Consider the following 25,338-nt stretch of genomic DNA (forward strand, 5'->3'; position numbering starts at 1 on the left):
AGCAGTGTAGGTGCCAAGTTCAGTTTACCAAAATTGCCCAACAGTAATACACTAGGTTAAAGTTCATTTATTAGTCACAAGTAGGCTTACATTAACACTGCAATGAAGTTACTGTGAAAATCCCCGAGTCGCCACACTCCAGCGCCTGTTCGGGCACATTGAGGGAGAATTTAGCATGACCAATGCACCTAATCAGCGTGTCTTTCGGACTGTGGGAGGAAACCGGAGTACCCAGAGGAAACCCACAGGGAGAACATGCAAACTGTGCACCGACAGTGACTCGAGCTGGGAATCGAACCTGGGTCCCTGGCATTGAGGCAGCAGTGCTAAACACTGTGCCACTGTGTTGCCCCAAGGGTCCCCAAATACAATGCCAGGACCATACATTGTCCTGGTAATCCAGCCTGTAAATCCAGGAAATGCAGTTCTAATTACACTTGTTTATGAGTTTGGAAGTTTAGATTGGGCATTCATTTTTTTAAAAAAAACGCATTATCAATAAATTCTTTATCAGAATACAATGATATTTTCAAATTGAGGAACACAGATTTATTTTAAGCCTCAAATGTGCCCCCCTGAAGGTCCATGATATACAATCAGAGTTATAAAGTACAGAAGGAAGTCATGCAGCCCATTGTCTGTGCCAGCTCTTTGAAGGACCTACGCAATTAGTTCCACTCCGATTTTCTTTCCCCATAACTATTGAATTTGCTTCCATCACCCTTTCAGAAAGTACATTCCAAATAACTCACTGCAATTTCTTTCCCATTGCCACATCTTTCCTTTTTGCCAATTACCTTACCTCATTATCCTCTAGTTACCAACCCTAAAACAACTAAAAACAGTTTCTCCTCACTTAATTTAATCAAAGTACTTCAAGATTTTGATTACCTCTATCAACTCTTCCTTCAATCTTCTCTACTCTGAGGAGAACCATTGCAGTTTCTCTGATCTCTCCATGTAACGGTCTTTAAGCCCAAGTGGCCATTCTAATGAATCTTTTCTGAACATCAGAGGGGCAACCTCCCTGAACTGCGGTGCTCAGAATTGGCTACCAGTGTTTTCTCAAGATTCAACATAACTTCTTTGTGTTTTGATTCAAATACCTCTTTTGCCAAGAATCCACTATGTTTTTATAAAAGCTCTTTCAATTTGCCCTGCCACCTTCAAAGAGTTATATATATATATCCCCCAGGCTTGTGTGTCCCTGAATCCGTTAGCTGAGGTTGCCTCTCCCCATTCTTCCTACAAAAATGAATCACTACATTTTTCTGTTCAATTTTATCTGCCACGTATCTGTCCATGTTACCTGCCTGTTCATGCCCTTCTGAAGATTGTAACTATCCAACGCAATGTTTACTACATTTACAAGTTTAATTTCATCTTCAACTTTTCAAAATATGCCCCATATACCGAAATTCCCGCTATTAATATATAACCAAAAGACAGTGGAGCTCCCAAAACCGACCCTTGGGGAACACCACAACACATTTCCCTCCAGTCTGATAAACAATTATCCACCACAACAGTAGGAAAGAGCTTTTGATATAATAGTTTTTCTGCAGTTTCATTTTAAAATTGTTATTGTCATTACCAGGGTTTGATTATTAAACTCTGACCACATGCTCTCAAGCAGCACGTGCCACCAGTAGCACCTCTAGCCAAGCTGTTCCAGCATAGCTACAACATTGGACGGCACGGTAGTACAGTGGTTAGCACTGCTGCTTCACAGCTCCAGGGACCTGGGTTCGATTCCCGGCTTGGGTCACTGTCTGTGTGGAGTTTGCACATTCTCCTTGTGTCTGCGTGGGTTTCCTCCGGGTGCTCCGGTTTCCTCCCACAGTCCAAAAATGTGCGGGTCAGGTTGATTGGCCATGCTAAAATTGCCCCTTAGTGTCCTGGGATGCGTAGATTAGAGGGATTAGCAGGTAAAATATGTAGGGATATGGGGGTAGGGCCTGGGCGGGATTGTGGTCGGTGCAGACTTGATGGGCCGAACGGCCTCTTTCTGTACTGTAGGGTTTCTATGATTTCTATGATTGGCATCTACCTGACAATGTGGAAAATTGCACAGGCATATCCTGTCCACAAAGAAGCGAACAAATCAAACCTAACCAATCATCATTCAATCCGTCTACTCTCCAAGGGCAGTTGACAGTGCTATCAGGAACTTACACAGCAATAATCTGCTCACCAGCTCTCAGTTTGGGGTCTGCCAGGGCCACTCAGCATGTGGTCTCATCATGGACAAAATAGCTAAACTCAAGAGGCGAGGTGAAAGTGACTGCCCTTGACATCATGGCAGCATTTCACCAAGTGTGGCTTCAAGGAGCCCTAGCTAAACTGGTCAACAGAAATTGGGGGAGAATTCTCCACTGGTTACAATCATAAACAGCAAAGTAAAATGGTTGTAGTTGTTGAAGGTTAAGTGTCTCAATTCCAAGATACCACTGCAGAATTCCTAAGGACAGTAACCTAGGTCCAGCATCTTCAGCTGTTTCATCAATAACCTTCCCACCATCACAACCTCAGAAGTGGGGATTTTTGACATTCAGGCTCTGGCTAAATAGCAACTAACATTTGTGTCACACAAATGCCAGGCAATGACAATCTCCAACGAGAGGAGATCCAACCAGCTACCCTTATATTCAATGGCATTACCACAGCAGAATCCTCCCTCCATCTAAAACATCGACTCCCTCCACCACCAGTGAGTACCATCCTACATGATACACTGCAGCAACTGACAAAGGCTCTTCAGCAGCACCTTCCAACATGTAAACTATACAAACTAAAAGGACAAAGACAACGGATCACACCCCCCCCCCAACCCCCACGCACATGGGAAAACTAAAACTTACAAAGTCCCTTTCAAGCCTCCCACCATCCTGACTTAGAAATATACTGCTGTTCCTTCACTGTCACTGGGACAAAGTCCTGGAGCTCCCTTAACGGCACTGTCGGTGTACCTACATCACATGGGCTGCAGGTATTTAAGGCGGCAGCTCATCACCACCTTCTCAAGGGCAATTAGGGATGGGCAGCAACACCCACATCCTATGAAAGCATTTTTAAAAAGCTCAAAAGAAAGTGCTGAGAATTTAAAACAATAAATGTTGCTATTGCGAAGATAGCAAATGTGGAAAGAATATAAAACTGTAGATGTTGAGAAATGTGAGGTGAAGTATTAACCAGGACGAAAATTTCACAACAAGCTCAATGCACAGAAATGACAAAATGTTTACTAGCCAGCCCAGATAAAAGCTTGAATGTGAATGCAAGGGGTGTGATAACTCAGTAATGGAATCCTCCTTTTGTTAAATTCCCTTCAAAGAATATTGCTATATGCTTTTTTCTCCAATCAAGCACACCAGTTGCTGCTAATTTGCTAGAGATATAGCGTACACCAATGTAGAAAGCATGTACCATTCAATATCTAAATTCCAAATTGTGCAGAGACTTCACTAAATTACCTCACAAACCAACTCAATCACCCCATGCTTCATGAAGTCACCTATACTCTTTCCAATACATTGTACAGATTAATAAAACATCTATATGTTGACATTACTTTCTTTTTTCATAATTGAGAAAAAATACTTGCATATACCAGCTTTGGCAAATTCCAAAAGTTAGAGTAGAGTGACTTTAGAATATCAAAATATTACCTATTCTAACTGGATTTATTCGGTACACATCTTTATATAGATCACTGGCTTGTCAACTTAGAACATGCAATTTTTAAAAAAAATGCAACCCCACGTGTCATTTCTTTCCATATATCCAAAAAGAGAAAAAATTAGCTGCTCATTTTAACCCGTTTTCCAGCTCCTGCTCTGCAGCCTAAATTCACTTAAAATGCCATAGCCTGCATCTTCTAATTCACAAAGACAGTGTCCCCATGTGTCCTCAACTTTTCTAAGCTCCTGCACTGCAACAAATAGACTTGAAGGTGCACACTTTCACCTTCAAACCCAAGGAAGTGATGGGCAACCTCAGTTAGTCAGTGGGCCCCATGAGAGTGAACCTCCTTCATTTCAGTGGGCCACAAGATTGAAATCACGTTTGTTCATTAATCATGGCTAAGATTAAATACATTTAGTACACTGAGTATTTCATATCAAACATGCTTAATCATTGTATATTAATAGAACTGTCAACTTCAAATGGTAAAAACAAAATAAATATTTACTCCTCGGACGCAGAGGGAGCGCAGTCAATGTTGCATACGATCAGCATTCACTTCACTTGCCCTTGCTTTACATGCTTATCACTTCTGCCATACTGGTAGGAAAAAAAACTACACGGATACAAATCAGTGCAATGTGGCACTCCTGCGCATGGGTAACGGTCAACCAAATGTCTCATGGGCCGCACTCAGAATCCGGATGGGCCGCATGTGGTCCCTGGGCTGCAGGTTGCCCACCACTGCTCCAAGGTTTTTAAGTTGCATGACTTTAGTTATCTCTGTCAGCTACATAAATAATCTCACACATACATCCCCAACTATACGGCCAGCTTACTCATTATATTCTACTCTTCCAACACCACATTTCTGTCCTCTGGAAATTTCTCCCCACTTTCAAAAGCTTCCTCAAAACTGATATTGATTTTACTTTTGTCTCCTACTTTTCTTTCTGTTCAGCATCTGTTTACCCTCAAGTGTGAGGAGCACTCTTAAGTGGTTTAAAATCTTCCACAAGGTTTCATTCCCCCCGTTGTTACATTATTAAGGGTGATGTTATAAGAATCAACAAACCTAGTGTTTAACCAACTGCCTTAAACATGTATTATTCAACTCTTAGCGTTGGACACTATTGCTGCAGAGGCCTTAATAGTTCCAGAGAGCAGTCACCTTTTTGTCTAAGTTACAAAGTCCATTTGAAAGCTTATAAATGTAGTAACGATAATGTAAATTGCTGAGATACAATTGTTTTTTATTGGGTTCCAAAAGTTTTGATACCGACTTTTTGTGTAACACATGATGTTTTGATAGCCGTTCTCACAGAAGACATATGGCTGAGGCAAGGAGAAGGGGAACATACGAGTTGATGTTTTATTTTCTCTTTAGTAATGCTAACTTTATTTGCTGAGATATAAACCATCAGACTCTCCAATGGCTTAGAATTTAATTCGGTTAATAGTTGAGCTGCACAAAATTGTAAAAGGTTTTATACTCATGCTGAGTTGCACTAAGTAATCAAAGCATGATCATTGCTCCCAGTGCCCCTACATTAGGAGCTGAAAAATGAGATTCTGTTCCAGTCTACTATGCAGCAAGCAGTGCTGGAAATTGACCTGTGTACAGACGTTACGACTGACAAGAAACTCAGCTCAGTTTGATTCCCTGTAACCAAACACTATCAACACACAGTTAAAAGTTCACAGATAAATGATGATCACTTTATAAGTGATCAGAGGCAACAGGATATCCACAGAATTACACTCCAGCAAGAAGTGAATGCCTTTGGCTGGAGAAACAAATAAAGTTCCAAACCTCCAACCATACCTTTTTTTAATTTATTTTCTCACCAATTTCTAAACAAGCACCCAGCAGATTCTAATCAAGCAAACAATGGAATGTTTGGCCAGTGATTCCAGTTAAAATTATTTTTAATCTATTATGTACAACTTATGCAACCAGTGCCAAACTTTGTTAATCACCTATGAGTTTTACCAACTCAGTGTTGACCTATAAATAATTGGATGAATTCAGACTAAATTGAAGAATTCCAGGATGTTAACCCATTAGATTCCCTTTGTAGCATGTGGGTTGAAGACCTTCAGGTTTACACAGGGGAGCATGAAACTGAAGATTTCTAAGGAACTCAACATTAATAACTTTACCAATACTGGTTAATTTCCTTTAAAACTAGAAAAGGGGAAATTACAGTCCTAAATAACTAATTAAGATCATTTCATCAAGGGGTGGCATGGTGGCACAGTGGTTAGCACTGTTGCCTCACAGCTCCAGGGACCCGGGTTCAACTCCTGGCTTGGGTCACGTCTGTGCGAAGTCTGCACGTTCTCCCCTGTCTGTGTGGGTTTCCCTGGGTGCTCCGGTTTCATCCCACAATCTGAAAGGCATGCTGGTTAGGTGCATCGGCTATGCTAAATTCTCCCTCAGTGCACTCGAGCAGGCGCCGGAGTGTGTGGCGACTAGGGAATTTTCACAGTAACTTCATTGCAGTATTAATGTAAGCTTATTGTGACACTAAAACTTAAAACTGTTCATTGATAGTTGTAAATTTAAATCATGTCATAAGATCCAATCCAATAAGACTGCAGAACTGTGCTGTGTAATCATTTCAATGTCATTTTACAAACATCAGATATCTAATGATATCATGACCTGAACAGAAATTAATAGCAGAAACTTAAAAATTCTACCCATTTTTTAAAAAGGTCAACTAGCTGTTATTTCATAGAAGAGTTTAATTTATGTTTAAATAACAAAAAAAAAGCAATAAACCTGTAACCTCACTATCTGTAACCACACAAATCACTCAATCTTCACTCTTGCGGCTTGACATCACCTGAAACCAAGATGCCAGCTGTACAATCACTGTCCTATTTCCATTATTGCCTGTAGCTTGTATGTGTTTATTTGAGGGATAATGACAGATTTATGATGAGAGTAACACACTCCGCGCATAACCAATTAACCTAATAAATCAAAGAAAGTGAAGCACACATTGACACTTTTCGATAGAAAAAGATAACACGATATAGCTCCTTTTTTTTTTAAATTGAGAAGGGTAAAACTTCCCCTTTTATGTAGCCACCTGAATGCCATACAGGTTGTTCCGCGCCGACGACAGTTGGCATTTCACCCCCCCCCCCCATCATACTGCGTGCCCAAGCCCTGAACCCCCTTCCTCCCTCCCTCCGCTGGCTGCGATACTGAGACACCGACACCAAACCTCCACCTTGTCCGCTCCTCTCCACCTCAGTGACAGTTAAACGCGATGCTGCTTCTCTTTGGCACATACTTGCCTGTCGCTAACGCAATTTCCCGTCAGGTACAAAGCTGTTTCAGTCGGCGTTTGATCTAAATATTTTGGACCCCCGAGTGTCTCTCTTTTTCCAATTGCCAGTTTTACAGAGGCGCTTCCACTGACGCAAACCCTCCTACAGGCACCACGTCGATTTTTTTCCACTGGTTTCTTTTCCCAGTCTGCCCCGCGCACAGAAGGGAGCGACCTCATTCCCCGAAGCCTCTGCGGCAGAGAACCCTTCCACCCGGCAGCCTCTGCGGCAGAGAACCCTGCCACCTTCCACCCGTCGGCCTCTGCGGCGGAGGGTCCTTCCACCCGTCGGCCAGCGCGTCGCCAACGTCTGCTGCGCGGGGACTGTGAGCACGAACATCGTTCGCCGCCTTCCCGACCAGACTCTGTATCTTAACATTTAGTTTAGGTCAGTTCGCCGTTTTGGCCAGCGGGAGTTATAGCATCTGTTGGTTTTCATCCTTTTAGGTGCATGAGGATGTCTGAAGCCAAGGATGAACCATGTCTCCGCTGCGGCTGTGGCGGTCGCACCTCGACTGTTTGTTTTGGGCAGGTTAGTGGCATCAATGTTCAACCTGGCGCCCTGATCTTAATTTGTAGCATTTGCCTTTCCGTTCTGAGTTGATAAGGAGAAATCTTTTCTCTAAGGATTGTTAGTGTGTGGATTTCTCTTCCCTGGATTGCATTGGAAGTTGGAACATTGAATATAAGGGAGTCGAGGGTAATGGGGGCCAGATAGGAAAGTGGCGTTGAGATTACAGCCAGCTCACCATGATCATATTGAATGGCAGAGGAGGTTCAAAAGGCCTCAATGGCCTCTTCCTGCTGCCAAGTCCTATGTTTAATGTTGATTTTTTTTTGTTAGGATGCTCACAGTAGTATTGAGGAGATTAAGCATTAATTCCTGGAGACACTGGCAGGTGGACATTGGGACATATAGAGAATATATTATATATATATATATATAGAGAATATATTATATATATATATATATATATATTCTCTATATATATATATATATATATTCTCTCTCTCTATATATATATATATATATATATCTATATATATTCTCTCTCTATATCTATATATATTCTCTCTCTATATATATATATATTCTCTATATATATATATATATTCTCTATATATATATATACTCTATATATATATATATATATTCTCTATATATATATATATTCTCTATATATATATATATATTCTCTATATATATATATATATATTCTCTATATATATATATATATATTCTCTATATATATATATATATATTCTCTATATATATATATATATATTCTCTATATATATATATATATATTCTCTATATATATATATATTCTCTATATATATATATATTCTCTATATATATATATATATATATTCTATATATATATATATATATATTCTCTCTATATATATATATATTCTCTATATATGTATATATATATTCTCTATATATGTATATATATATTCTCTATATATATATATATATATTCTCTATATATATATATATATATTCTCTATATATATATATATATATTCTCTCTATATATATATATATATATTTTCTCTCTCTCTATATATATATATATATATATTCTCTCTCTATATATATATATATTCTCTATATATATATCATATATATATATATATAGAGAGAGAGAATATATATATATATATATATTCTCTCTCTATATATATATATATGATATATATATAGAGAATATATATATATATATTCTCTCTCTCTCTCTCTCTCTCTATATATATATATATATATATATATATATATATATATATATATATATATATATATATATATATATATATGAGGTCTGCAGAGGGGTTTCTATGCAGTTGCCTCTTTTGGGCATGGTGACCAACTCTGGGAAATAAATTAATGGGAGCTGTTGGCAAATTAAAGGATGCATGCACAAACAACTGGACAATGTATATGTAGATAAAATAATTTCCCCCAAGGCATGTGTAAATCAAAAACTGCCTGATGTGTGCACATAAAATCTGGCCAAAGCATAGGCCAAAGATGAGCCAATATTTTTCAGTTAAATTTGTGTTAAAAATCGGAGGGTTTTTTCCCCAAAACCGGAAGTAGGTCCAGGAGAAGCCTGGGAAGGTTTTTTGGAGGGTTTAAAAGCAGGCCGCACTTTTGAGCAGGCAGCATCGGGAGCGGGCAGTGGAGTGAGCAGGGAGCAGAGTGTGAGCTGTAAGGGCTTTGGCTCACAGGGCTTCGGGGGAAAGGGCGAAGCGGGGTAGGTTTTTTTTCATTCCTATAAAGGAAAAGGGTAGCTATGAGTGATAGGCCAGTTTGTTGCTTTCGGTGTGGGATGTGGGAGTTCCTGGAAACACCTAGCCGCCCGGAGGTTCACATTTGCGCCAGGTGCGTGGAACTGCAGCTCCTGAAGGACCGCGTCAGGGAACTGGAGCAGCGGCTTGATGACCTTAGTCTAGTCAGGGAGAATGAGAGACAAATAGACATGAGCTATAGGCAAGTAGTTACACCGGGGCCTTGGGGAAGACACGTGGGTCACAGTTAGGAGGAGTAAAGGTCATAAGGGTAACGTACCATAGAGTATTCCAGTGGCTGTCTCTCATAATAGGACGGGCTCGGCGACAGGTGTGAGAGGGGAGGGGAGTGAGCAATTAGTGGTGGGGTCACCTGTGGTTGTCCCCCTCCAAAACAAGTATATTGTTTTGGATAGTGTGGAGGAGGATGACTCTCCAGGGGTAAGCCACAGTGACCAGGTCACTGGCACACAGTCAGGCTCTGTGGCCTGGAAAGGAAAGAGAGGGGTTAGGAGAGCAATAGTGGTGGGGGACGCGTCGGTTAGAGGCACGGACAGACGATTCTGTGGATGCGAACAGGACTCCAGGATGGTAGTCTGCCTACCTGGTGCTGGGGTACTGGATGTCTCCGAGCGGATAGGAGGCATATTAAAAGGGGAGGATAAAGAAACGGATGTCATTGTACACATTGGTGCAAATGATGTAGATAGGAAGAGCAAGGGGATCCTATGAGAACAATTCAGGGAGTTGGGAAATAGGCTAAAAGGTAGGGCCTCCAGGGTGGCAATCTCTGGGCTGCTCCCAATGCCTAGGGCCAGTGAGGCTCGGAATAGGGAGATAGTACAATTGAACGCTTGGCTAAAGGACTGGTCCAGGAGGGAGGGTTTCATATTCCTGGATCACTGGGAAGTTTTCAAGAGAGGAGGGCACCTGTACAAGAAGGACGGGTCACAACTAAATTGGAAGGGCACGAATATCCTGGCTGGGAGTTTTGCTAGTGCAGTTCGGGTGGGTTTAAACTAATATGGCAGGGGGGTGGGGATCAAAAAATTCTGTCTACAAGTGTAGAGGCTGGGGACGAGCTTGGGGCCAGGACAAGGCTGGCAAAGAAGAAGAGCACTCTGGGGGAGGATGACCTCACTGGCCCTGGAGGTCTGGAGTGCATCTACTTCAATGCAAGGAGCATAGCAGGTAAGACAGACGAACTTAGGGCCTTAATGCTTACGAGGAATTTGGATGTGGTTGCAGTGACAGAGACTTGGTTGAAAGAGGGACAGGACTGGCAACTGAATATTCCGGGGTACAAGTGTTTTAGACGAGACAGAGGAGGGGCCAAAAGAGGTGGGGGAGTAGCAGTATTAGTTAGAGAGCATATTACAGCAGTGCAGAGGGAGGACAATTCAGAGGGATCGTGTAACGAGTCACTGTGGGTGGAGCTCAGAAACAGGAAGGGCGCAGTCACTATGTTGGGGGTATACTACAGGCCCCCCCAACAGCCCAAGGGAAGTGGAAGAACGGATGTGTCAGGAGATAATGGATAGGTGAAGGAAAAATAGGTTTGTTGTAGTGGGAGACTTCAATTTCCCTGGTATAGACTGGAAATCGCGTAGGGCTGGGAGTCTGAATGGGGAGGCATTTGTAAAATGCGTACAGGAAGGTTCTTTGGAACAATATGTAGATAGTCCGACTAGAGAGGAGGCTATACTGGACCTAGTACTGGGGAATGAGCCCGGTCAGGTCTTCAAAGTTTTGGTAGGGGAACATGTGGCAAATAGTGACCACAATTCTGTAAGCTTTAGGATAGTGATGGAAAAGGATGAGTGGTGTCCCAAGGGTAAGGTGTTGGATTGGGGGAAGGCTAACTTTAGTGGGATTAGGCAGAAATTGGCAGCTGTTGATTGGGAGAGGCTGTTTGAGGGTAAATCCACATCTGGCATGTGGGGTCTTTTAAGGAACAGTTGTTAGGGCTGTAGGATAGGCATGTGCCTGTAAAAAAGAAGGATAGGAAGGGTAGGATTCGAGAACCGTGGATAACCAGGGAAATTGAGGGATTGGTCAAAAAGAAAAGAGCCGTATGTTAGGTCCAGGCAGCTAAAAACGGAGGGAGCTCTGGAGGAATACAAAGAAAGTAGGAAAGAACTCAAACGAGGAATTAGAAGGGCAAAAAGGGGTCACGAAATGTCCTTGGCAGACAGAATTAAGGAGAATCCCAAGGTATTTCATTCATACGTTAGGAACAAAAGGGTTGTCAGGGAAAAAAATTGGACCCCTCAGGGACAAAAGTGGGGAATTATGCTTAAAGCCCAAAGAAGTAGGGGAGATCCTAAATGAATACTTTGCGTCGGTATTCACAAAGGAGAGGGATGTGTTGACTGGGAGTGTCTCGGAGGGGAGTGTTGACCCGTTGGAGAAAATCTCCATTACAAGGGAGGAAGTGTTAGGCTTTTTAGGGAATATAAAGACTGACAAATCCCCAGGGCCTGATGGAATCTATCCAAGGCTGCTCAGGGAGACGAGAGATGAAATCGCTGGGCCTCTGACCCAAATCTTTGTCTCGTCACTGGACACAGGTGAGGTCCCAGAGGATTGGAGGATAGCTAATGTGGTCCTGTTATTTAAGAAGAGTAGGAAGGATAACCCGGGAAATTATAGGCCGGTGAGCTTGACGTCCGTGGTAGGGAAGTTGTTGGAGAGGATTCTTAGAGATAGGATGTATGTGCATTTAGAAAGGAATAAACTCATTAACGATAGTCAGCATGGTTTTGTGAGAGGGAGGTCATGCCTCACTAACCTGGTGGAGTTTTTTGAAGAACTGACTAGAATGGTTGACGAGGGAAGGGCCGTGGATGTCGTCTATATGGACTTTAGTAAAGCGTTTGACAAAGTCCCTCATGGTAGGTTGGTGCAAAAGGTTGGATCTCATGGGATAAAGGGGGAGGTGGCTAGATGGGTGGAGAACTGGCTTGGTCACAGAAGACAGGGTGGTAGTGGAAGGGTCTTTTTCCGGCTGGATGCCTGTGACTAGTGGTGTTCCGCAGGGCTCTGTATTGGGACCTCTGCTGTTTGTGATTTATATAAACGATCTGGAAGAAGGTGCAACTGGGGTGATCAGTAAGTTTGCGGACGACACGAAAATGGCTGGACTTGCACATGGTGAGGAACATTGTCAGAGGCTACAGAAGGATATAGATAGGCTGGAAATTTGGGCAAAGAAATGGCAGATGGAGTTCAATCCAGATAAATGCGAAGTGATGCATTTTGGTAGAACTAACGTAGGGGGGAGCTATACGACAAATGGCAGAACCATAAAGGGTGTAGATACGCAGAGGGACCTGGGTGTGCAAGTCCACAGATCCTTGAAGGTGACATCACAGGTGGAAAAGGTAGTGAATAAGGCATATGGCATGCTTGCCTTTGTAGGACGGGGCATAGAGTATAAAAGTTGGGGTCTGATGTTGCAGTTGTATAGAACGTTGGTTTGGCCGCATTTGGAATACTGCGCCCAGTTCTGGTCGCCACACTACCAGAAGGACGTGGAGGCTTTAGAGAGAGTGCAGAGGAGGTTTACCAGGATGTTGCCTGGTATGGAAGAGCTTAGTTATAAGGAGAGATTGGGTAAACTGGGGTTGTTCTCACTGGAAAGACGGAGGATGAGGGGTGACCTAATAGAGGTGTATAAAATTATGAAAGGCATAGATACGATGGGAAGCTTTTTCCCAGGTCGATGGTGACGTTCACGAGGGGTTATAGGTTCAAGGTGAGGGGGGGGGTAGGTTTGACACGGATATCAGAAGGACGTATTTTACACAGAGGGTGGTGGGGGCCTGGAATGCACTGCCGGGCAAGGTGGTGGAGGCGGACACACTGGGAACGTTTAAGACTTATCTAGATAGCCACATGAACGGAGTGGGAATGGAGGGGTACAAAAGAATTGTCTAGTTTGGACCAGGGAGCAGCGTGGGCTTGGAGGGCCGAAGGGCCTGTTCCTGTGCTGTTTTGTTCTTTGTTCTTTGTTTGTAATTCCAGGATAAAATGTGTCCAGGGAAGACATGACATGGAAAGAAAGGTATATTTACAGGACAATTCCAGAAATTCTGGTCACCCTGCTGTTGAGAGATGCAGAACTGGCGTGCTGTAGGACCAGCTCCGGTCACTGATTCAATTACAAATGCCTCCACTGTCTCTGTTGCGACTTCTTTTAAGACCGTATGGTGTAGGCCATCAGGCCTTGGGAACTTGCCTGCCTTTAGTCCCAATAGCTGGCTCAGTACTCTTTCCCTTGTGATGGTGACTGTTTTTAGTTCCTCCTTTTCAACAACCTCTGCATTACCTGTTACTATTGGGCTCTAATGTCCTCCACTGTGAAAACCAAGGTCTCTGCTGTTTCTGTGTTCCCCATTATTACCTCACCAGTCTCGACCTCTCAGGGACCAATATTGACTTGGGCAACTCTTTTTATATACCTAAAATCTTTTGCTATCAGTTTTTATATTTTGTGCTAGATTTCTCTCATAATTTATCTCTGTGCTTTTTATTACTTTATTAGTCACCTTCTGTTGATCCTTTAAGTTTCCCAGTCCTCCAGCCTGCCACTGACCTTTGCAATATGGTATAGCTTAGTTTTTTTCCTTTATGTTATCTCTATCTTGCTTAATCACAGATGCATTTCCCCTATGATAATCTTTCTTTCACTCTGGAATATATTTTAGTTGGGAGAAATTGAATATCTCCTTCAATATCAGCCACTGTACATCAACTGTCCTACCATTTAGTCTTTCTGCCCAGTCCACTAGGACCAAATCTGTCCTCATGACTGTGTAATTACCTTGGTTTAATACCAGAAGACTAATGTGGGACTAAAGTTTGTTGACCTCGAACTGAATTTGAAATTCAAGCATGCAATGATCGCTATTCCCTCGAGGATTCTTGACTACAAGTTCATTAATCCCATCTCATCACACAACACCATCTCATGACACAACACTAAATCCAAAACAGCCTGTCCCCTGGTCGGTTCAACAACTTATTGTTCCAAGAAACAATCTCCAAACAGTCTATGAATGCTCCCTCAAGGTTACCCTTACCAATTTGATTAATTTGGGCTGGCACAGTGGTTAGCACTGTTGCCTCACGGTGCCAGGGACCAGGGTTCAATTCTGCCCTTGGGTGACTGTTCTCCCCATGTATGTGTGCGTTTCCTCCAGATGCTCCGGTTTCGTCACACAGTCCAAAGATGTGCAGGTTCAGTGGATTGGCCATGCTAAATTGTCCCTTAATGTCCCAAGGTGTGTCGTTTAGAGGGATTAGCAGGGTTAATTATGTGGGGTTGCTGGGATAGGCAGGGGAAATGTTGCCCACCAATCACTTGCCTGTGGTATCACACGGACATATTCACTTAATGTTGTAGGACTGCTGCGACTTTTCTCCCTGCTCCCTGGCCTTGGTTTACTGTTGCCCCCCCCACTGATCTGTGTACGTAGTTAGGAAAACAAGACACAGCAATACCTGCCTTCTCCACTTCTTCAAACTTCCACTCTCTGCAATTAGCACTCTGTCTGTGATCCATGTTCTTTTGTGCCTTTTTCAGATAAAGTTTACACAAAATCATAGGTATCTCATTAGACACCATGTTATATTCCAGCTACTTTACATGGAATTACAACTCTTTTTCATGACCTCTGTTGTCATCACCGAACCTAAATCAAGTAGTACATTCCTTATCCTTTGGTTATCAAGTTAACTTGATTTACTATCTGTCCCACATAGTGTTGGAGTACAAGCACCATCTAGTCCTGCGCACAGTTAAAGGATTCGACATTTGACAAACTAACTTATTTTGACCAGTATAATTTGTTCAGATTCATTGTTATCTTAAAACTCTTCCTCAGATTTCTCTTCATTTCAAGGAACCTGTTTTTTTCGCTTTGGGCAGTTCGCCACATAATCACACCTGAAACACCTATTAACATTTCCTTGAAGTATTCATGGGATTCATTCACTCCTCCTTCCATTTTGTCTTAATGTTGTAATAGCCAGATCTGAAAGTGCATTTATTCTCATTCTGTCTGACTTCATCTTGAATCTGGATAATTTCAAATATCGAGCAGTCATTCCATTTTTGTGTCACCTGGAATGTCTTGTTTGTTCAATAAAAGCTGAAGGAAATGACAGTTTCTCCAAGAATAAAACAGCAGATATCTGACCTTTATCAAAAATATAACACCAATAACTACCAGTTGCATGTCCACATAACGGATCTTAGCATAAATCAGTAATTTGAATGACCCACAGATCCCCAAATTGAATTTTGTCAAACCTTTATACAATGTGAAGTTTTATACTAATCTGTCATGATTTTGTTTCCATGGTCACCAGTTTTCTGAAATTTATCAAGTTGTCTTTAGGCAATCATCCTCTGCTCTCTTCAGGTACAATGCTCTAAGAGCGCATTTGTGTACCTGGACTTCCATGTGTTTGTTTGGTACGATACTCCAGTGGCTTGCCATTGCCATCTGCAGGTTGTGGCTGACCAGGAGACTCTCCTGCTCTTACTGCCTGCCATAGACGTAGAATCCTACAGTGCAGAAGGAGGCTATTCGGCCCATCGAGTCTGCACCAACCACAATCCCACCCAGACCCTATCCCCATAATCCCATGTATTTATCCTAGCTAATCCCCCTGACACTCGGGGGCAATTTAGCATGGCTAATCCACCTAACCTGCATATCTTTGCCTGTGGGGGCAAACCGGAATGCCCGGAGGAAACCCACACAGACATGGGGAGAATGTGCAGACTCCGCACAGTGACCCAAGCCAGGAATCGAACTCTAGTCCCTGGCACTATGAGGAAGCAGTGCTAACCACTGTGCCGCCCATGTTGGAAGGTTTTGCAGGTTGATAATCAATCTGCTTGACCATGTTATGAATGCAACTTCCATGGTCATGAATTTATGGCTCCGAGACAGTGACCCTACCCACTGCACCACAAGACTTTCTAGTCCAGAAAGCCAGGTGATAGAACTGGAGCTATTTTTTTTTTACACAGTTTGTACACATCACCGACATACACCTCCCAACCTAGCCCCCACAGTTTCAGTTCCCATTTATAGGAGCAGAAGTGAAACTCCAATTACTGTTCACCACCAGCATATAATTAAACACAATTAAAATGATATGCTTTTGCCAGTCAAACTATCTTGCTTTCTGAATTATCCATGTTTGTGTTTGATTGCAAAATATAGCTGGAAGTTGAAGATGTGATGGCATTACTTTTGCAGATTTATTCTACAATTTGTGCTGAGCATTGCAAAAAAAGCTAGCTGGTTGCTTTGATATTTTTCAATTTCCTTTTTAAATTCAGTTTTAATTGTTCTTCTGTCAAAGCTTGGAATTCCAGTCACTTGGCATTTTTTAGGCATCAGCTCAAAAGATTATTTGTTGGATCCACCATGAAGCTCTGGCTTGCAAAACGTATGCTTGTGCACACAATAACTATAGTATTTCAATACTTCTAAGTCCAATCTATATTCTCTGAAGTTGCAGGGACATGATGGACGAATGGCCTCCTTCAGTAACCATTGTGAATCAATATTTTGTATAATCCTTTAGCATATATGGCATGGATATAGCCTGTGGGAAAAGAGAGCATCTATGCCCTTGTAAGAGGTGCTATTTACTTAAAAGTAAAAGCAACTGAGTATCACTCCCCATCCAGCCAAATGTCTTAATCTCAGGTAGTTCAGCAAACTACTCCCAGCTGCCTGTTTTTGGTTTTTTTTGACTGATTGCCACAGCAGTTTATAGAACAGTAACACACATAATAGATAGGTTCACTATCTCTGATCTGAAAATGGGTTACAGCACAAATCGAAACAAGATGAATTTAAAGAAAATACTTCTGAAAACCCATTTTCTCTGGAGAACTGTGGGTACCACATACTTCCTTGGTTATCTTTGATGTTCCCTGTTGTGGGCATAAAAGATTTGATCCCTTGCCGAAAGAGACCAACTAGATGGTGTTTTGTTCCAAAGAATAAAGGTTCTTTTGTTTACAATAAAAGTAGTAAAGATATTAAAATACAGTGGTACAATGAGAATAACTAAATACCACTGGCAAAGTTTAAACATGATGTGGAGATGCCGGCGTTGGACTGGGGTAAACACAGTAAGAAGTTTAACAACACCAGGTTAAAGTCCAACAGGTTTATTTGGTAGCAAAAGCCACACAAGCTTTCGGAGCTGCAAGCCCCTTCTTCAGGTGAGTGGGAATTCTGTTCACAAACAGAGCATATAAAGACACAAACTCAATTTACATGAATAATGGTTGGACTGCGAATACTTACAACTAATCAAGTCTTTAAGAAACAAAACAACATGAGTGGAGAGAGCATCAAGACAGGCTAAAAAGATGATTCACATCTTTTTAGCCTGTCTTGATGCTCTCTCCATTCATGTTGTTTTGTTTCTTAAAGACTTGATTAGTTGTAAGTATTCGCATTCCAACCATTATTCATGTAAATTGAGTTTGTGTCTTTATATGCTCTGTTTGTGAACAGAATTCCCACTCACCTGAAGAAGGGGCTTGCAGCTCCGAAAGCTTGTGTGGCTTTTGCTACCAAATAAACCTGTTGGACTTTAACCTGGTGTTGTTAAACTTCTTACAAAGTTTAAACACTCAAAGTTATGAGGTGCATTCTGGAAGATAACCTGTGATACCAATTGAGAGATCTAGATTCACTCCCAAGAGCATTCTAACATACATGGTTTAAGTCTCAACTTGTATGTTGTAATCATCCTTTAGTTGTTAAAAGACCTTGAGCATTTTTGAGTGCTCCTGTCAGTCATTTCAATGTCTACCATGTCAAATAACCATTTGCTGACTTCTGCATACTTCACAAGACAGAAACAGACAGTACCTGATTGTCACGCTTCCCATGCCACGATCCTGTAAACATGAGATAACAATGGAGACAGGATGTCTCAAAAGTGATCTGTAGCTGTTGCTTACAGTATTCATTAAAAAGTTTTGTTCTGCAGAAAGCCTGTCAAACAGCTCCTCAGTTTTCCCTGTCCTTCTGACTCTTCTCCAAGCTCCACTCCATTGGCAGGAATTTATACTGAAGTTTGGTACAATGGAAAATGATTTCACCTTAGTAGCAGACCCAAGTATTCGACTTTTGTGTAGGAAATAGAAGGTGTGTATCAGCAGGTTATTTAGCTGTGAAATTTCATCTGACCCAGCAGGGATTGTTGTTTGCAACAAGATTTTCTGCATAGTAATCTGTCTCTCACCCAGGGATCATGAGGTCAGTCGCTGTATCCTACTGCCAATTCATTTGAGATCAGTGAACTCTGAATGAATCTGTGACAGCCTGGTTCTCTCCAATCCATGATGCACAACACAATGTATTTATTTGCTAAGAAATTAGGAAGTAATGCACTATATTTTAAAAGTTAAAAAATGAAACCTTTTTTTTTAAACCAAGAACAAATGCATGCACCAGCTGAAACTATATCAAATTAACTGTATTATTTTGGTTCTTTGCAGTATCAGTACACTGCTGAGGAATATCAAGCAATCCAGAATGCCTTGCAGAGGCGTCTGGGTCCAGAATACATCAGTCAACGTCCAGCAGGTGGGGGACAAAAGGTAAATTAACAGACACAGGCTCCTGGCATCGCCTGATCCTGAAGGTAGTCACTTGTGATCAAATTTTACACTCTTATTTCAAGTATTAATTTTCTTAGACAAGATTAAGTTATGCTCCAAGTTAAATATGACTATGCAACAATATATATTTAGCTGGGCAGATGTACTGCTGGTGTGACTAATCAACCATTTGTCCTCACTGATGAGAATTTGACAGTCTGGAAATATTTAGCCACCCACGCCAGCTAAGATAACTTCTAACCTTTGTTCTTGCCTGTGGAAGGTGTTACTTTAATAGGATTTTGCGGTTTACAACAGGTGGGTTTTGTCACCCATTTCAGTCACAAGTTCTATGTTCTATGTATAAGACTGCAACAATTCATTAAAAAGCTTGGTTTCAATTTACCTGCAGTTTCAGGCACTGACCAATAGATGCCACTTGGAACAATTTATGTCCTTTGACAGCAACAATTCTTGTTGATTTTTCTCAAAAAACATGATTTATATTTTCGCTACTGTTTTTCTTTTATCCACCCAGATGTCTCATCACCCCACTTTTTGGCTGCCTGACTTGAGTGATGTTGGGTCCCTGACCAGTTGCTGCTGCTCTGCCAGTTGTCATTTCACTGACCAAATGGTTGCTTGTGCTCCCGTCCCCTTCAGCCCTGGCCTCTCTGCCGTTTTTGAGCAGCCAGCCCAGTGTGGATCAATGCGGCTGCCTGTTGATCCTTTGTGTGACTTTAATTAAAAATAGAAAAACGTGCTCACCTAAAATTAAACAAAGTCAGAACTGAACTGAAGATGCTGTGGCATTTGGCAATCTAGCAGATTTTAAAATATTTACTGCACTGTTCTTCAATTCTGTCCAGTGCTGATCTTGTAGTTTCTAACATTTTATTTACTACAAAATCTCTCATTTCCACCCTCATCTCTCCTGAGTTCCCACATTTTTCACCTTGATATGTTCCTTTGTGCCTCTCTACACCAACTGCTTGGTCTGCCTTATATTTTCTGTTCTGTTTGCCACTTGTCATTTTTTTCATTATTTCTACATGCCCTGTTCATTTTGTTTCCTATTTGCTTTTACATAAATGTTCTATCCTCTTCTATTTATATTCAGCATACCCATATGCTACAGAATCTAAAATCAACTTTCAATCCAACATCATCCTCTCGCCTTTCCCATCCAACTTGTTGAAGAAGCATTTAAAAAAGCCTGTAGGATACATGTCTTTGTAAATAGGGGCATTAAATACAAAAGCAAAGAAGTCATCCTTAACCTTTACAAATCTCTGGTTAGATCTCAGTTGGAGTAACGTGTCCAATTTTGGACACACTTTAGGAAGGATGTCATGGCCTTGGAGAGGGTACGGAGGAGGTTTACCAGAATGATATCAGGGATGAAGAATTTCAATTAGTCGGAGAGATTGGAACAGCTGAGCTTATTCTCCTCAAAGCAGGGAAGGTAAAGGGAGGCCTTTCTTTATTCTTGTGGGATAGAGCATAACTGGCTAGGCCAGCATTTGTTGCTCATTCCTAATTGCCATTGAGAAGGAATTAAACTCATCCGAGTGGAAAACAGACAGAAAATGTAGGGCACGTGGGAACATAGCTCGGTGAAAAATGTGGGAATTAAGAATGGCAAGTGAGAGATTCTTGAACTGCTGCAATCCATAACCCAGTGATATTGAAGGAATGGCGATATTGAAGGAACGGCACGGTAGCACAGTGGTTAGCACTGCTGCTTCACAGCTCCAGGGACCTGGGTTCGATTCTCGGCTTGGGTCACTGTCTGTGTGGAGTTTGCACATTCTCCTCGTGTCTGCGTGGGTTTCCTCCGGGTGCTCCGGTTTCCTCCCACCGTCCAAAGATGTGCAGGTTAGGTTGATTGGCCGTGCTAAAATTGCCCCTTAGTGTCCTGAGATGCATAGGTTAGAGGGATTAGCGGGTAATATGTGTAGGGATATGGGAGTAGGGTCTGGGTGGGATTGTGGTCGGTGCAGACTTGATGGACCGAATGGCCTGTTTCTGCACTGTAGGGTTTCTTTCTATGATAAATACAAATCAGGATCACGTGTAGCTTGGAGGGGAACTTGCCAGTGGTGTAATTCCATACATCTGCTGTCTTTGTCCTTCTAGATGGTAGGGATAGTGTGTTTGGCAGGTGTTTTTGAAAGAGGCTTGGCAAGTTGCTGCTGCACATTTTGTACGTGGTATATACTTGCAACTGTTACATTGCTGCAGGTTACTGAACATGGTGGGATTGGCAGTCTGAAGTGTATTTGTTTTAATGCAAGGAGTCTGACAGATAAGGCAGATTAATTTAGAGCTTGGATTAATACATCTAATTATGATGTTGTAGCTATTTCAGAGACTAGGTTGAGAAGGGGACTGGCAGCTTAACATTCTGGGATTTAGATATTTCAGACGTGCTAGAGATGCAAAAGAGGTGGGGGAGTTGTATTACTGATAAGGGAGGATATCATAGTTGTATTTAAGGAGGACACTTTGGAGGGCTCACCCAGTGAGGCCGTATGGGTAAAGCTCAGGAATAAGAAGGGTGCAATCACTTTGATGGAATTGTACTACAGGCCTCCCAACAGTCATTGGGTGATAGAGGAATAGATATGTGGACAGATTATGAAAAAATGTAAAGACAACAAGATTGTTGTGATGGGTGACTTTTTAACTTCTCCCTAAATTGACTGAGACTCCCCTCGTGCCGGAGGTGGGTGGGGGGGGGGGGGGGGGTGTCCAAGAAAGGTTCTTTAAGCAATATGTAAATAGTCCAAATAGGGAAGGGGTCCGTACCAGACCTGGTATTGGGAAGTGAGCCTGCCCAGGTGATCGATGTTTTGGTGGAGGAACATTGCGGGAACAGTGGCCATTGTTCCGTAAGTTTTAAATTACTTATGGATAAGGATAAGAATAGTCCTTTGGTAAAAGCACTAAACTCGGGGAAGACTAACTACGACAACTACGACATGCTTGGCAGTGTGGAAGAACAGAGGGATTTTAGGGTCCGGGTTCATAGGACGCTCAAAGCGGCGTCGCAGGTAGAGGCTGTGGTTAAGAAGGCGTATGGAATACTGGCCTTCATCAATAGAGGAATTGAGTTTAGAAATCGGACGATAATGCTGCAGCTGTATAGGGCCCTGGTCAGACCCCAACCTGGAGTACTGTGCCCAGTTCTGGTCGCCTCATTACAGAAAGGATGTGGAAGCCATAGAACGGGTGCAGAGGAGATTTACGAGGATGTTGCCGGGATTAAGTGGTATGCCTTATGAGGATAGGTTGAGAGAGTTAGGTCTATTCTCCTTGGAGAGGTGAAGGATGAGAGGTGACCTGATAGAGGTGTATAAGATGTTGAGAGGTATTGATAGAGTGGATTCTCAGAGGCTTTTACCCAGTTCTGAAATGGTTGTCACGAGAGGCCACAGGTTTAGGGTGCTGGGGAGTAGGTATAGAGGAGATGTTAGGGGTAAGTTTTTCACTGGGTGCGTGGAATCGGCTGCTGGTGGTGGTGGAAGCGGATTCGATTGAGTCTTTTAAGAGACTTTTGGATAGGTTCATGGAGGTTAGTAAGAGGGTTATAGATGAGCCTAGAAGCTAAGGAAACTGTTTGGCGAAACTTGTGGGCCGAAGGGCCTGTTTGTGTGCTGTAGCTTTTCTATGTTCTAATATTAGGCAGGTTACTGGGGAATGTAAATTGAGGGTAAATCCAGTGGGAATCTTTTAAAGACCGGTTGATTAGAATTCAGGACCAGCATGTTCCTGTGAAAAAGAAGAATAAGGATAGTAAGATTCGGGAACTTTGGATGACAAGAGAAATTGAGAGTTTAGTCGAAAAGCAAAAGGAGGCATACCGAAGGTTTAGGAGACTGCAGACAGACAGAGCCCTCGAAGAATATTAAGAAAGCAGAAAAAACTTAAACAAGGAGGCCTCAAAGGGGCCATGAAATGTCCTTGGCAAACAGGGTTAAGGAAAATCCCACGGTGTTTTATAGATGCATAAGGTACAAGAGGGTAGCTAGGGAAAGGGTAAGTCCACTCAAGGACAAAGGAGGGAATTTATGAATGGAGCTGGAGGAAGTGAGTGAGGTCCTTAATGAATACTTTGCATAAATATTCACAAAGGAGAAGGACATGGTGGATGGTGAGTCTAGAGAGGAGTATGTTGATATAAAAAAGTTGGGTGTTTTTAAAAGCATTAAATTAGACAAGTCCCCAGGACCTGATGGGATCTATTTCTTAGCCTGTTTGTCGCCTTTAATGACTTTTGCGCACACACGCCAGGTCCCTCTGTTCCTGCAACCCACTTTAGAATTGTACCCTTTGTTTTATATGCCTTGCTCATTCTTCCTACTAAAATTAATCCGTTCAAACTTGTCCTCTCATCAAATTCCACTGTTCCATTTCATCCCATCACTTTACCCACCCTAAGGCTGCCATCTTACCACATACATTTGCTTTCTATTGTAACTACTAACCTCTGCCCATTATACCCTACCATTGCCCCATTATTGCTCCTATTACTTTCATAGCAGCCAGAGGAGAGGCTCTCTGTCATTTCCTCCACTAACTACATGTTCTTTACCTACTTCCATATTTTATAGGTCACATCCAAATTCATTGCCTCAAATTTGAATCCGCTCACATGCATCCTGTTATAGTCCCCTGCCCATCATTGGCCTCAAAACTCTATTGCTCCTATAACATTCCTTCAATCTGCCATGTTCACACCTTGAGCATCTCTATGTCCTCATTCCAGAAAACCATTGGCTCTTTATGATCTGCCCAGTGAAGGACATTGTTCCTCCCATAGCAACTCATGGTCCATGCAATCTTGCTCCTTCCGTCCACTTCTTTAAGCAACCTATCAACCGTGGCAGTCTGGGAGAAAAAACACTTGTCCACCAGAGGTCTGTCCCACTCTGGCACCAATTATGTTGAAATATTTTCCCAATTGCCAATAATCTTTTTATCTGTCCTAATTGCTACTTTCAGGTCTGCTATGTTGAGGGTCACAGGATTGTCAACCTTGCTAATGAGCTCTTTGGATATAATGGATGGTCTCATTCTATCACACAACAAAATGTTGGTAAGTACAAGTGGTTTGGTTGTTAGAAAAATGGCTGTTTGGACAAGAGGGACAATTAATTTCTGGGACTATTAAAGTCATTGTCAAATCAATTCTGTGGTTATATTGTTCCCCTGTAGAGTTAATAGATGAATTATCTAGCCAGAGTTCAACCTAATTTTAGGTTCATAATTTTATGTTCTAATGTTCATATTCCACCAGAGAAACACACAAAATCCAGAAAACATTTAAAATAGTGACATTATGATTAGAATGAGTCTGCTAAATCTGTAGTCCATCGATGTAATTGGTGTAGCCACCTGCCGTTATGTGTCCACTTCTGGGCTTTAAAGTCAGCTGTGGCTCAGTTGGTAGCAACCTTGCCCTGGACCAGAAGGTTGTTGGTTTAAATCCCACTCCAAGACTCTTGAATACAACAATCTTGGCTGACAATTCAGTGCAGCCCTGAGAGAATGCTCCACTGTCAAAGGCAGTGTCCTTCAGTTGAGACTTTATACTAAGTTTGTCCAATGTGCAGCCCAAGGGCCATATGCCGCCCTCAAAGCCAGTTTTCAAATTGCTCGTCCATCAGTAAGTTTGAATGGAAGAATCTGCATGGAGTTGCTCCTCCAATCTCAAATTATTTCTCTCCCACAGAGAGCAGTGAATACCAGCGACAGCGATTTTTGGGGCCCTGAGGGAATAGGTGCTGGGGAGCTGGGCCTGGCCAGAACGAGGCGTGAAGAAGCTGGAACAGGGCCCAGGCAAGCCAAAGCAGAGCACCAGTCAGCAGGAATGGGGCCCACTGGTGTCTGGTGAATGTGTGACTGGAGATTGTGTTTGAGAGGGGGCAAGAGGGGCACAGAGTGGGGGTAAGAGGAGGTGAATTTATCTCTGGCATCCTGCTCAATATTTATTCTTCAATCAAAAGAACAGATTAACTGGTCATTATCAAATTGATGTTTGTGGAAGTTTGCTGTGCGCAAATTAGCTTTTGAGTTTCCGAGATTGGAAGTGACCTCTCTTCAAAAGTATTGTTGGCTTTAAAGTGCATTGGGACATTAAGCAATTGAAAGATGCTACATAAATACAAGTCTTTTGTTCTTTAATTTAGTTATTTAATTTCTTTATTTCAGATTTTGTGGACCTCATTAATGGAAAATTTTATGTCGGTGTCAGTGCATTTGTTAAGGTCCAACTCAAGGTATAGATGTTTGTTGTTAAAATGCTGCATCTTGTTTTATGGATATTAAAAAATGAAAATTAACTCTTGTCCTGTTGTATCT

General features: G+C 42.0%; 2 protein-coding genes across 8 annotated transcripts in view; one reads left to right on the plus strand and one right to left on the minus strand.

The window, feature by feature from the left end:
• The window catches only part of erc1b (ELKS/RAB6-interacting/CAST family member 1b), a 788,812-nt gene extending 781,624 nt beyond the window's left edge, over nt 1–7,188 (minus strand). For 2 of the 3 annotated variants that reach the window (XM_078220074.1, XM_078220073.1), the window contains exon 1: nt 6,997–7,188. The gene's annotated coding sequence lies outside the window, so the exon portion shown is untranslated. The remainder of the gene's footprint in view (nt 1–6,996) is intronic. The other variant, XM_078220075.1, reaches the window with a different exon arrangement.
• A 150-nt stretch (nt 7,189–7,338) lies between these two features.
• rad52 (RAD52 homolog, DNA repair protein) overlaps nt 7,339–25,338 on the plus strand; it is a 36,517-nt gene continuing 18,517 nt past the window's right edge. For 3 of the 5 annotated variants that reach the window (XM_078220082.1, XM_078220080.1, XM_078220081.1), the window contains exons 1-4: nt 7,341–7,560; nt 18,871–18,972; nt 23,980–24,073; nt 25,189–25,256. In XM_078220082.1, coding sequence (XP_078076208.1) covers nt 7,480–7,560; nt 18,871–18,972; nt 23,980–24,073; nt 25,189–25,256 — 345 coding nt within the window. In that variant the 5' untranslated portion in view covers nt 7,341–7,479. Of the gene's footprint in view, nt 7,561–18,870; nt 18,973–23,979; nt 24,074–25,188; nt 25,257–25,338 lie in introns of all 5 variants that reach the window. The other 2 variants (XM_078220083.1, XM_078220084.1) reach the window with 2 other exon arrangements.

Source organism: Mustelus asterias, chromosome 9, assembly GCF_964213995.1.
Source record: "Mustelus asterias chromosome 9, sMusAst1.hap1.1, whole genome shotgun sequence".
In the NCBI taxonomy this organism is placed as follows: domain Eukaryota; kingdom Metazoa; phylum Chordata; class Chondrichthyes; order Carcharhiniformes; family Triakidae; genus Mustelus; species Mustelus asterias.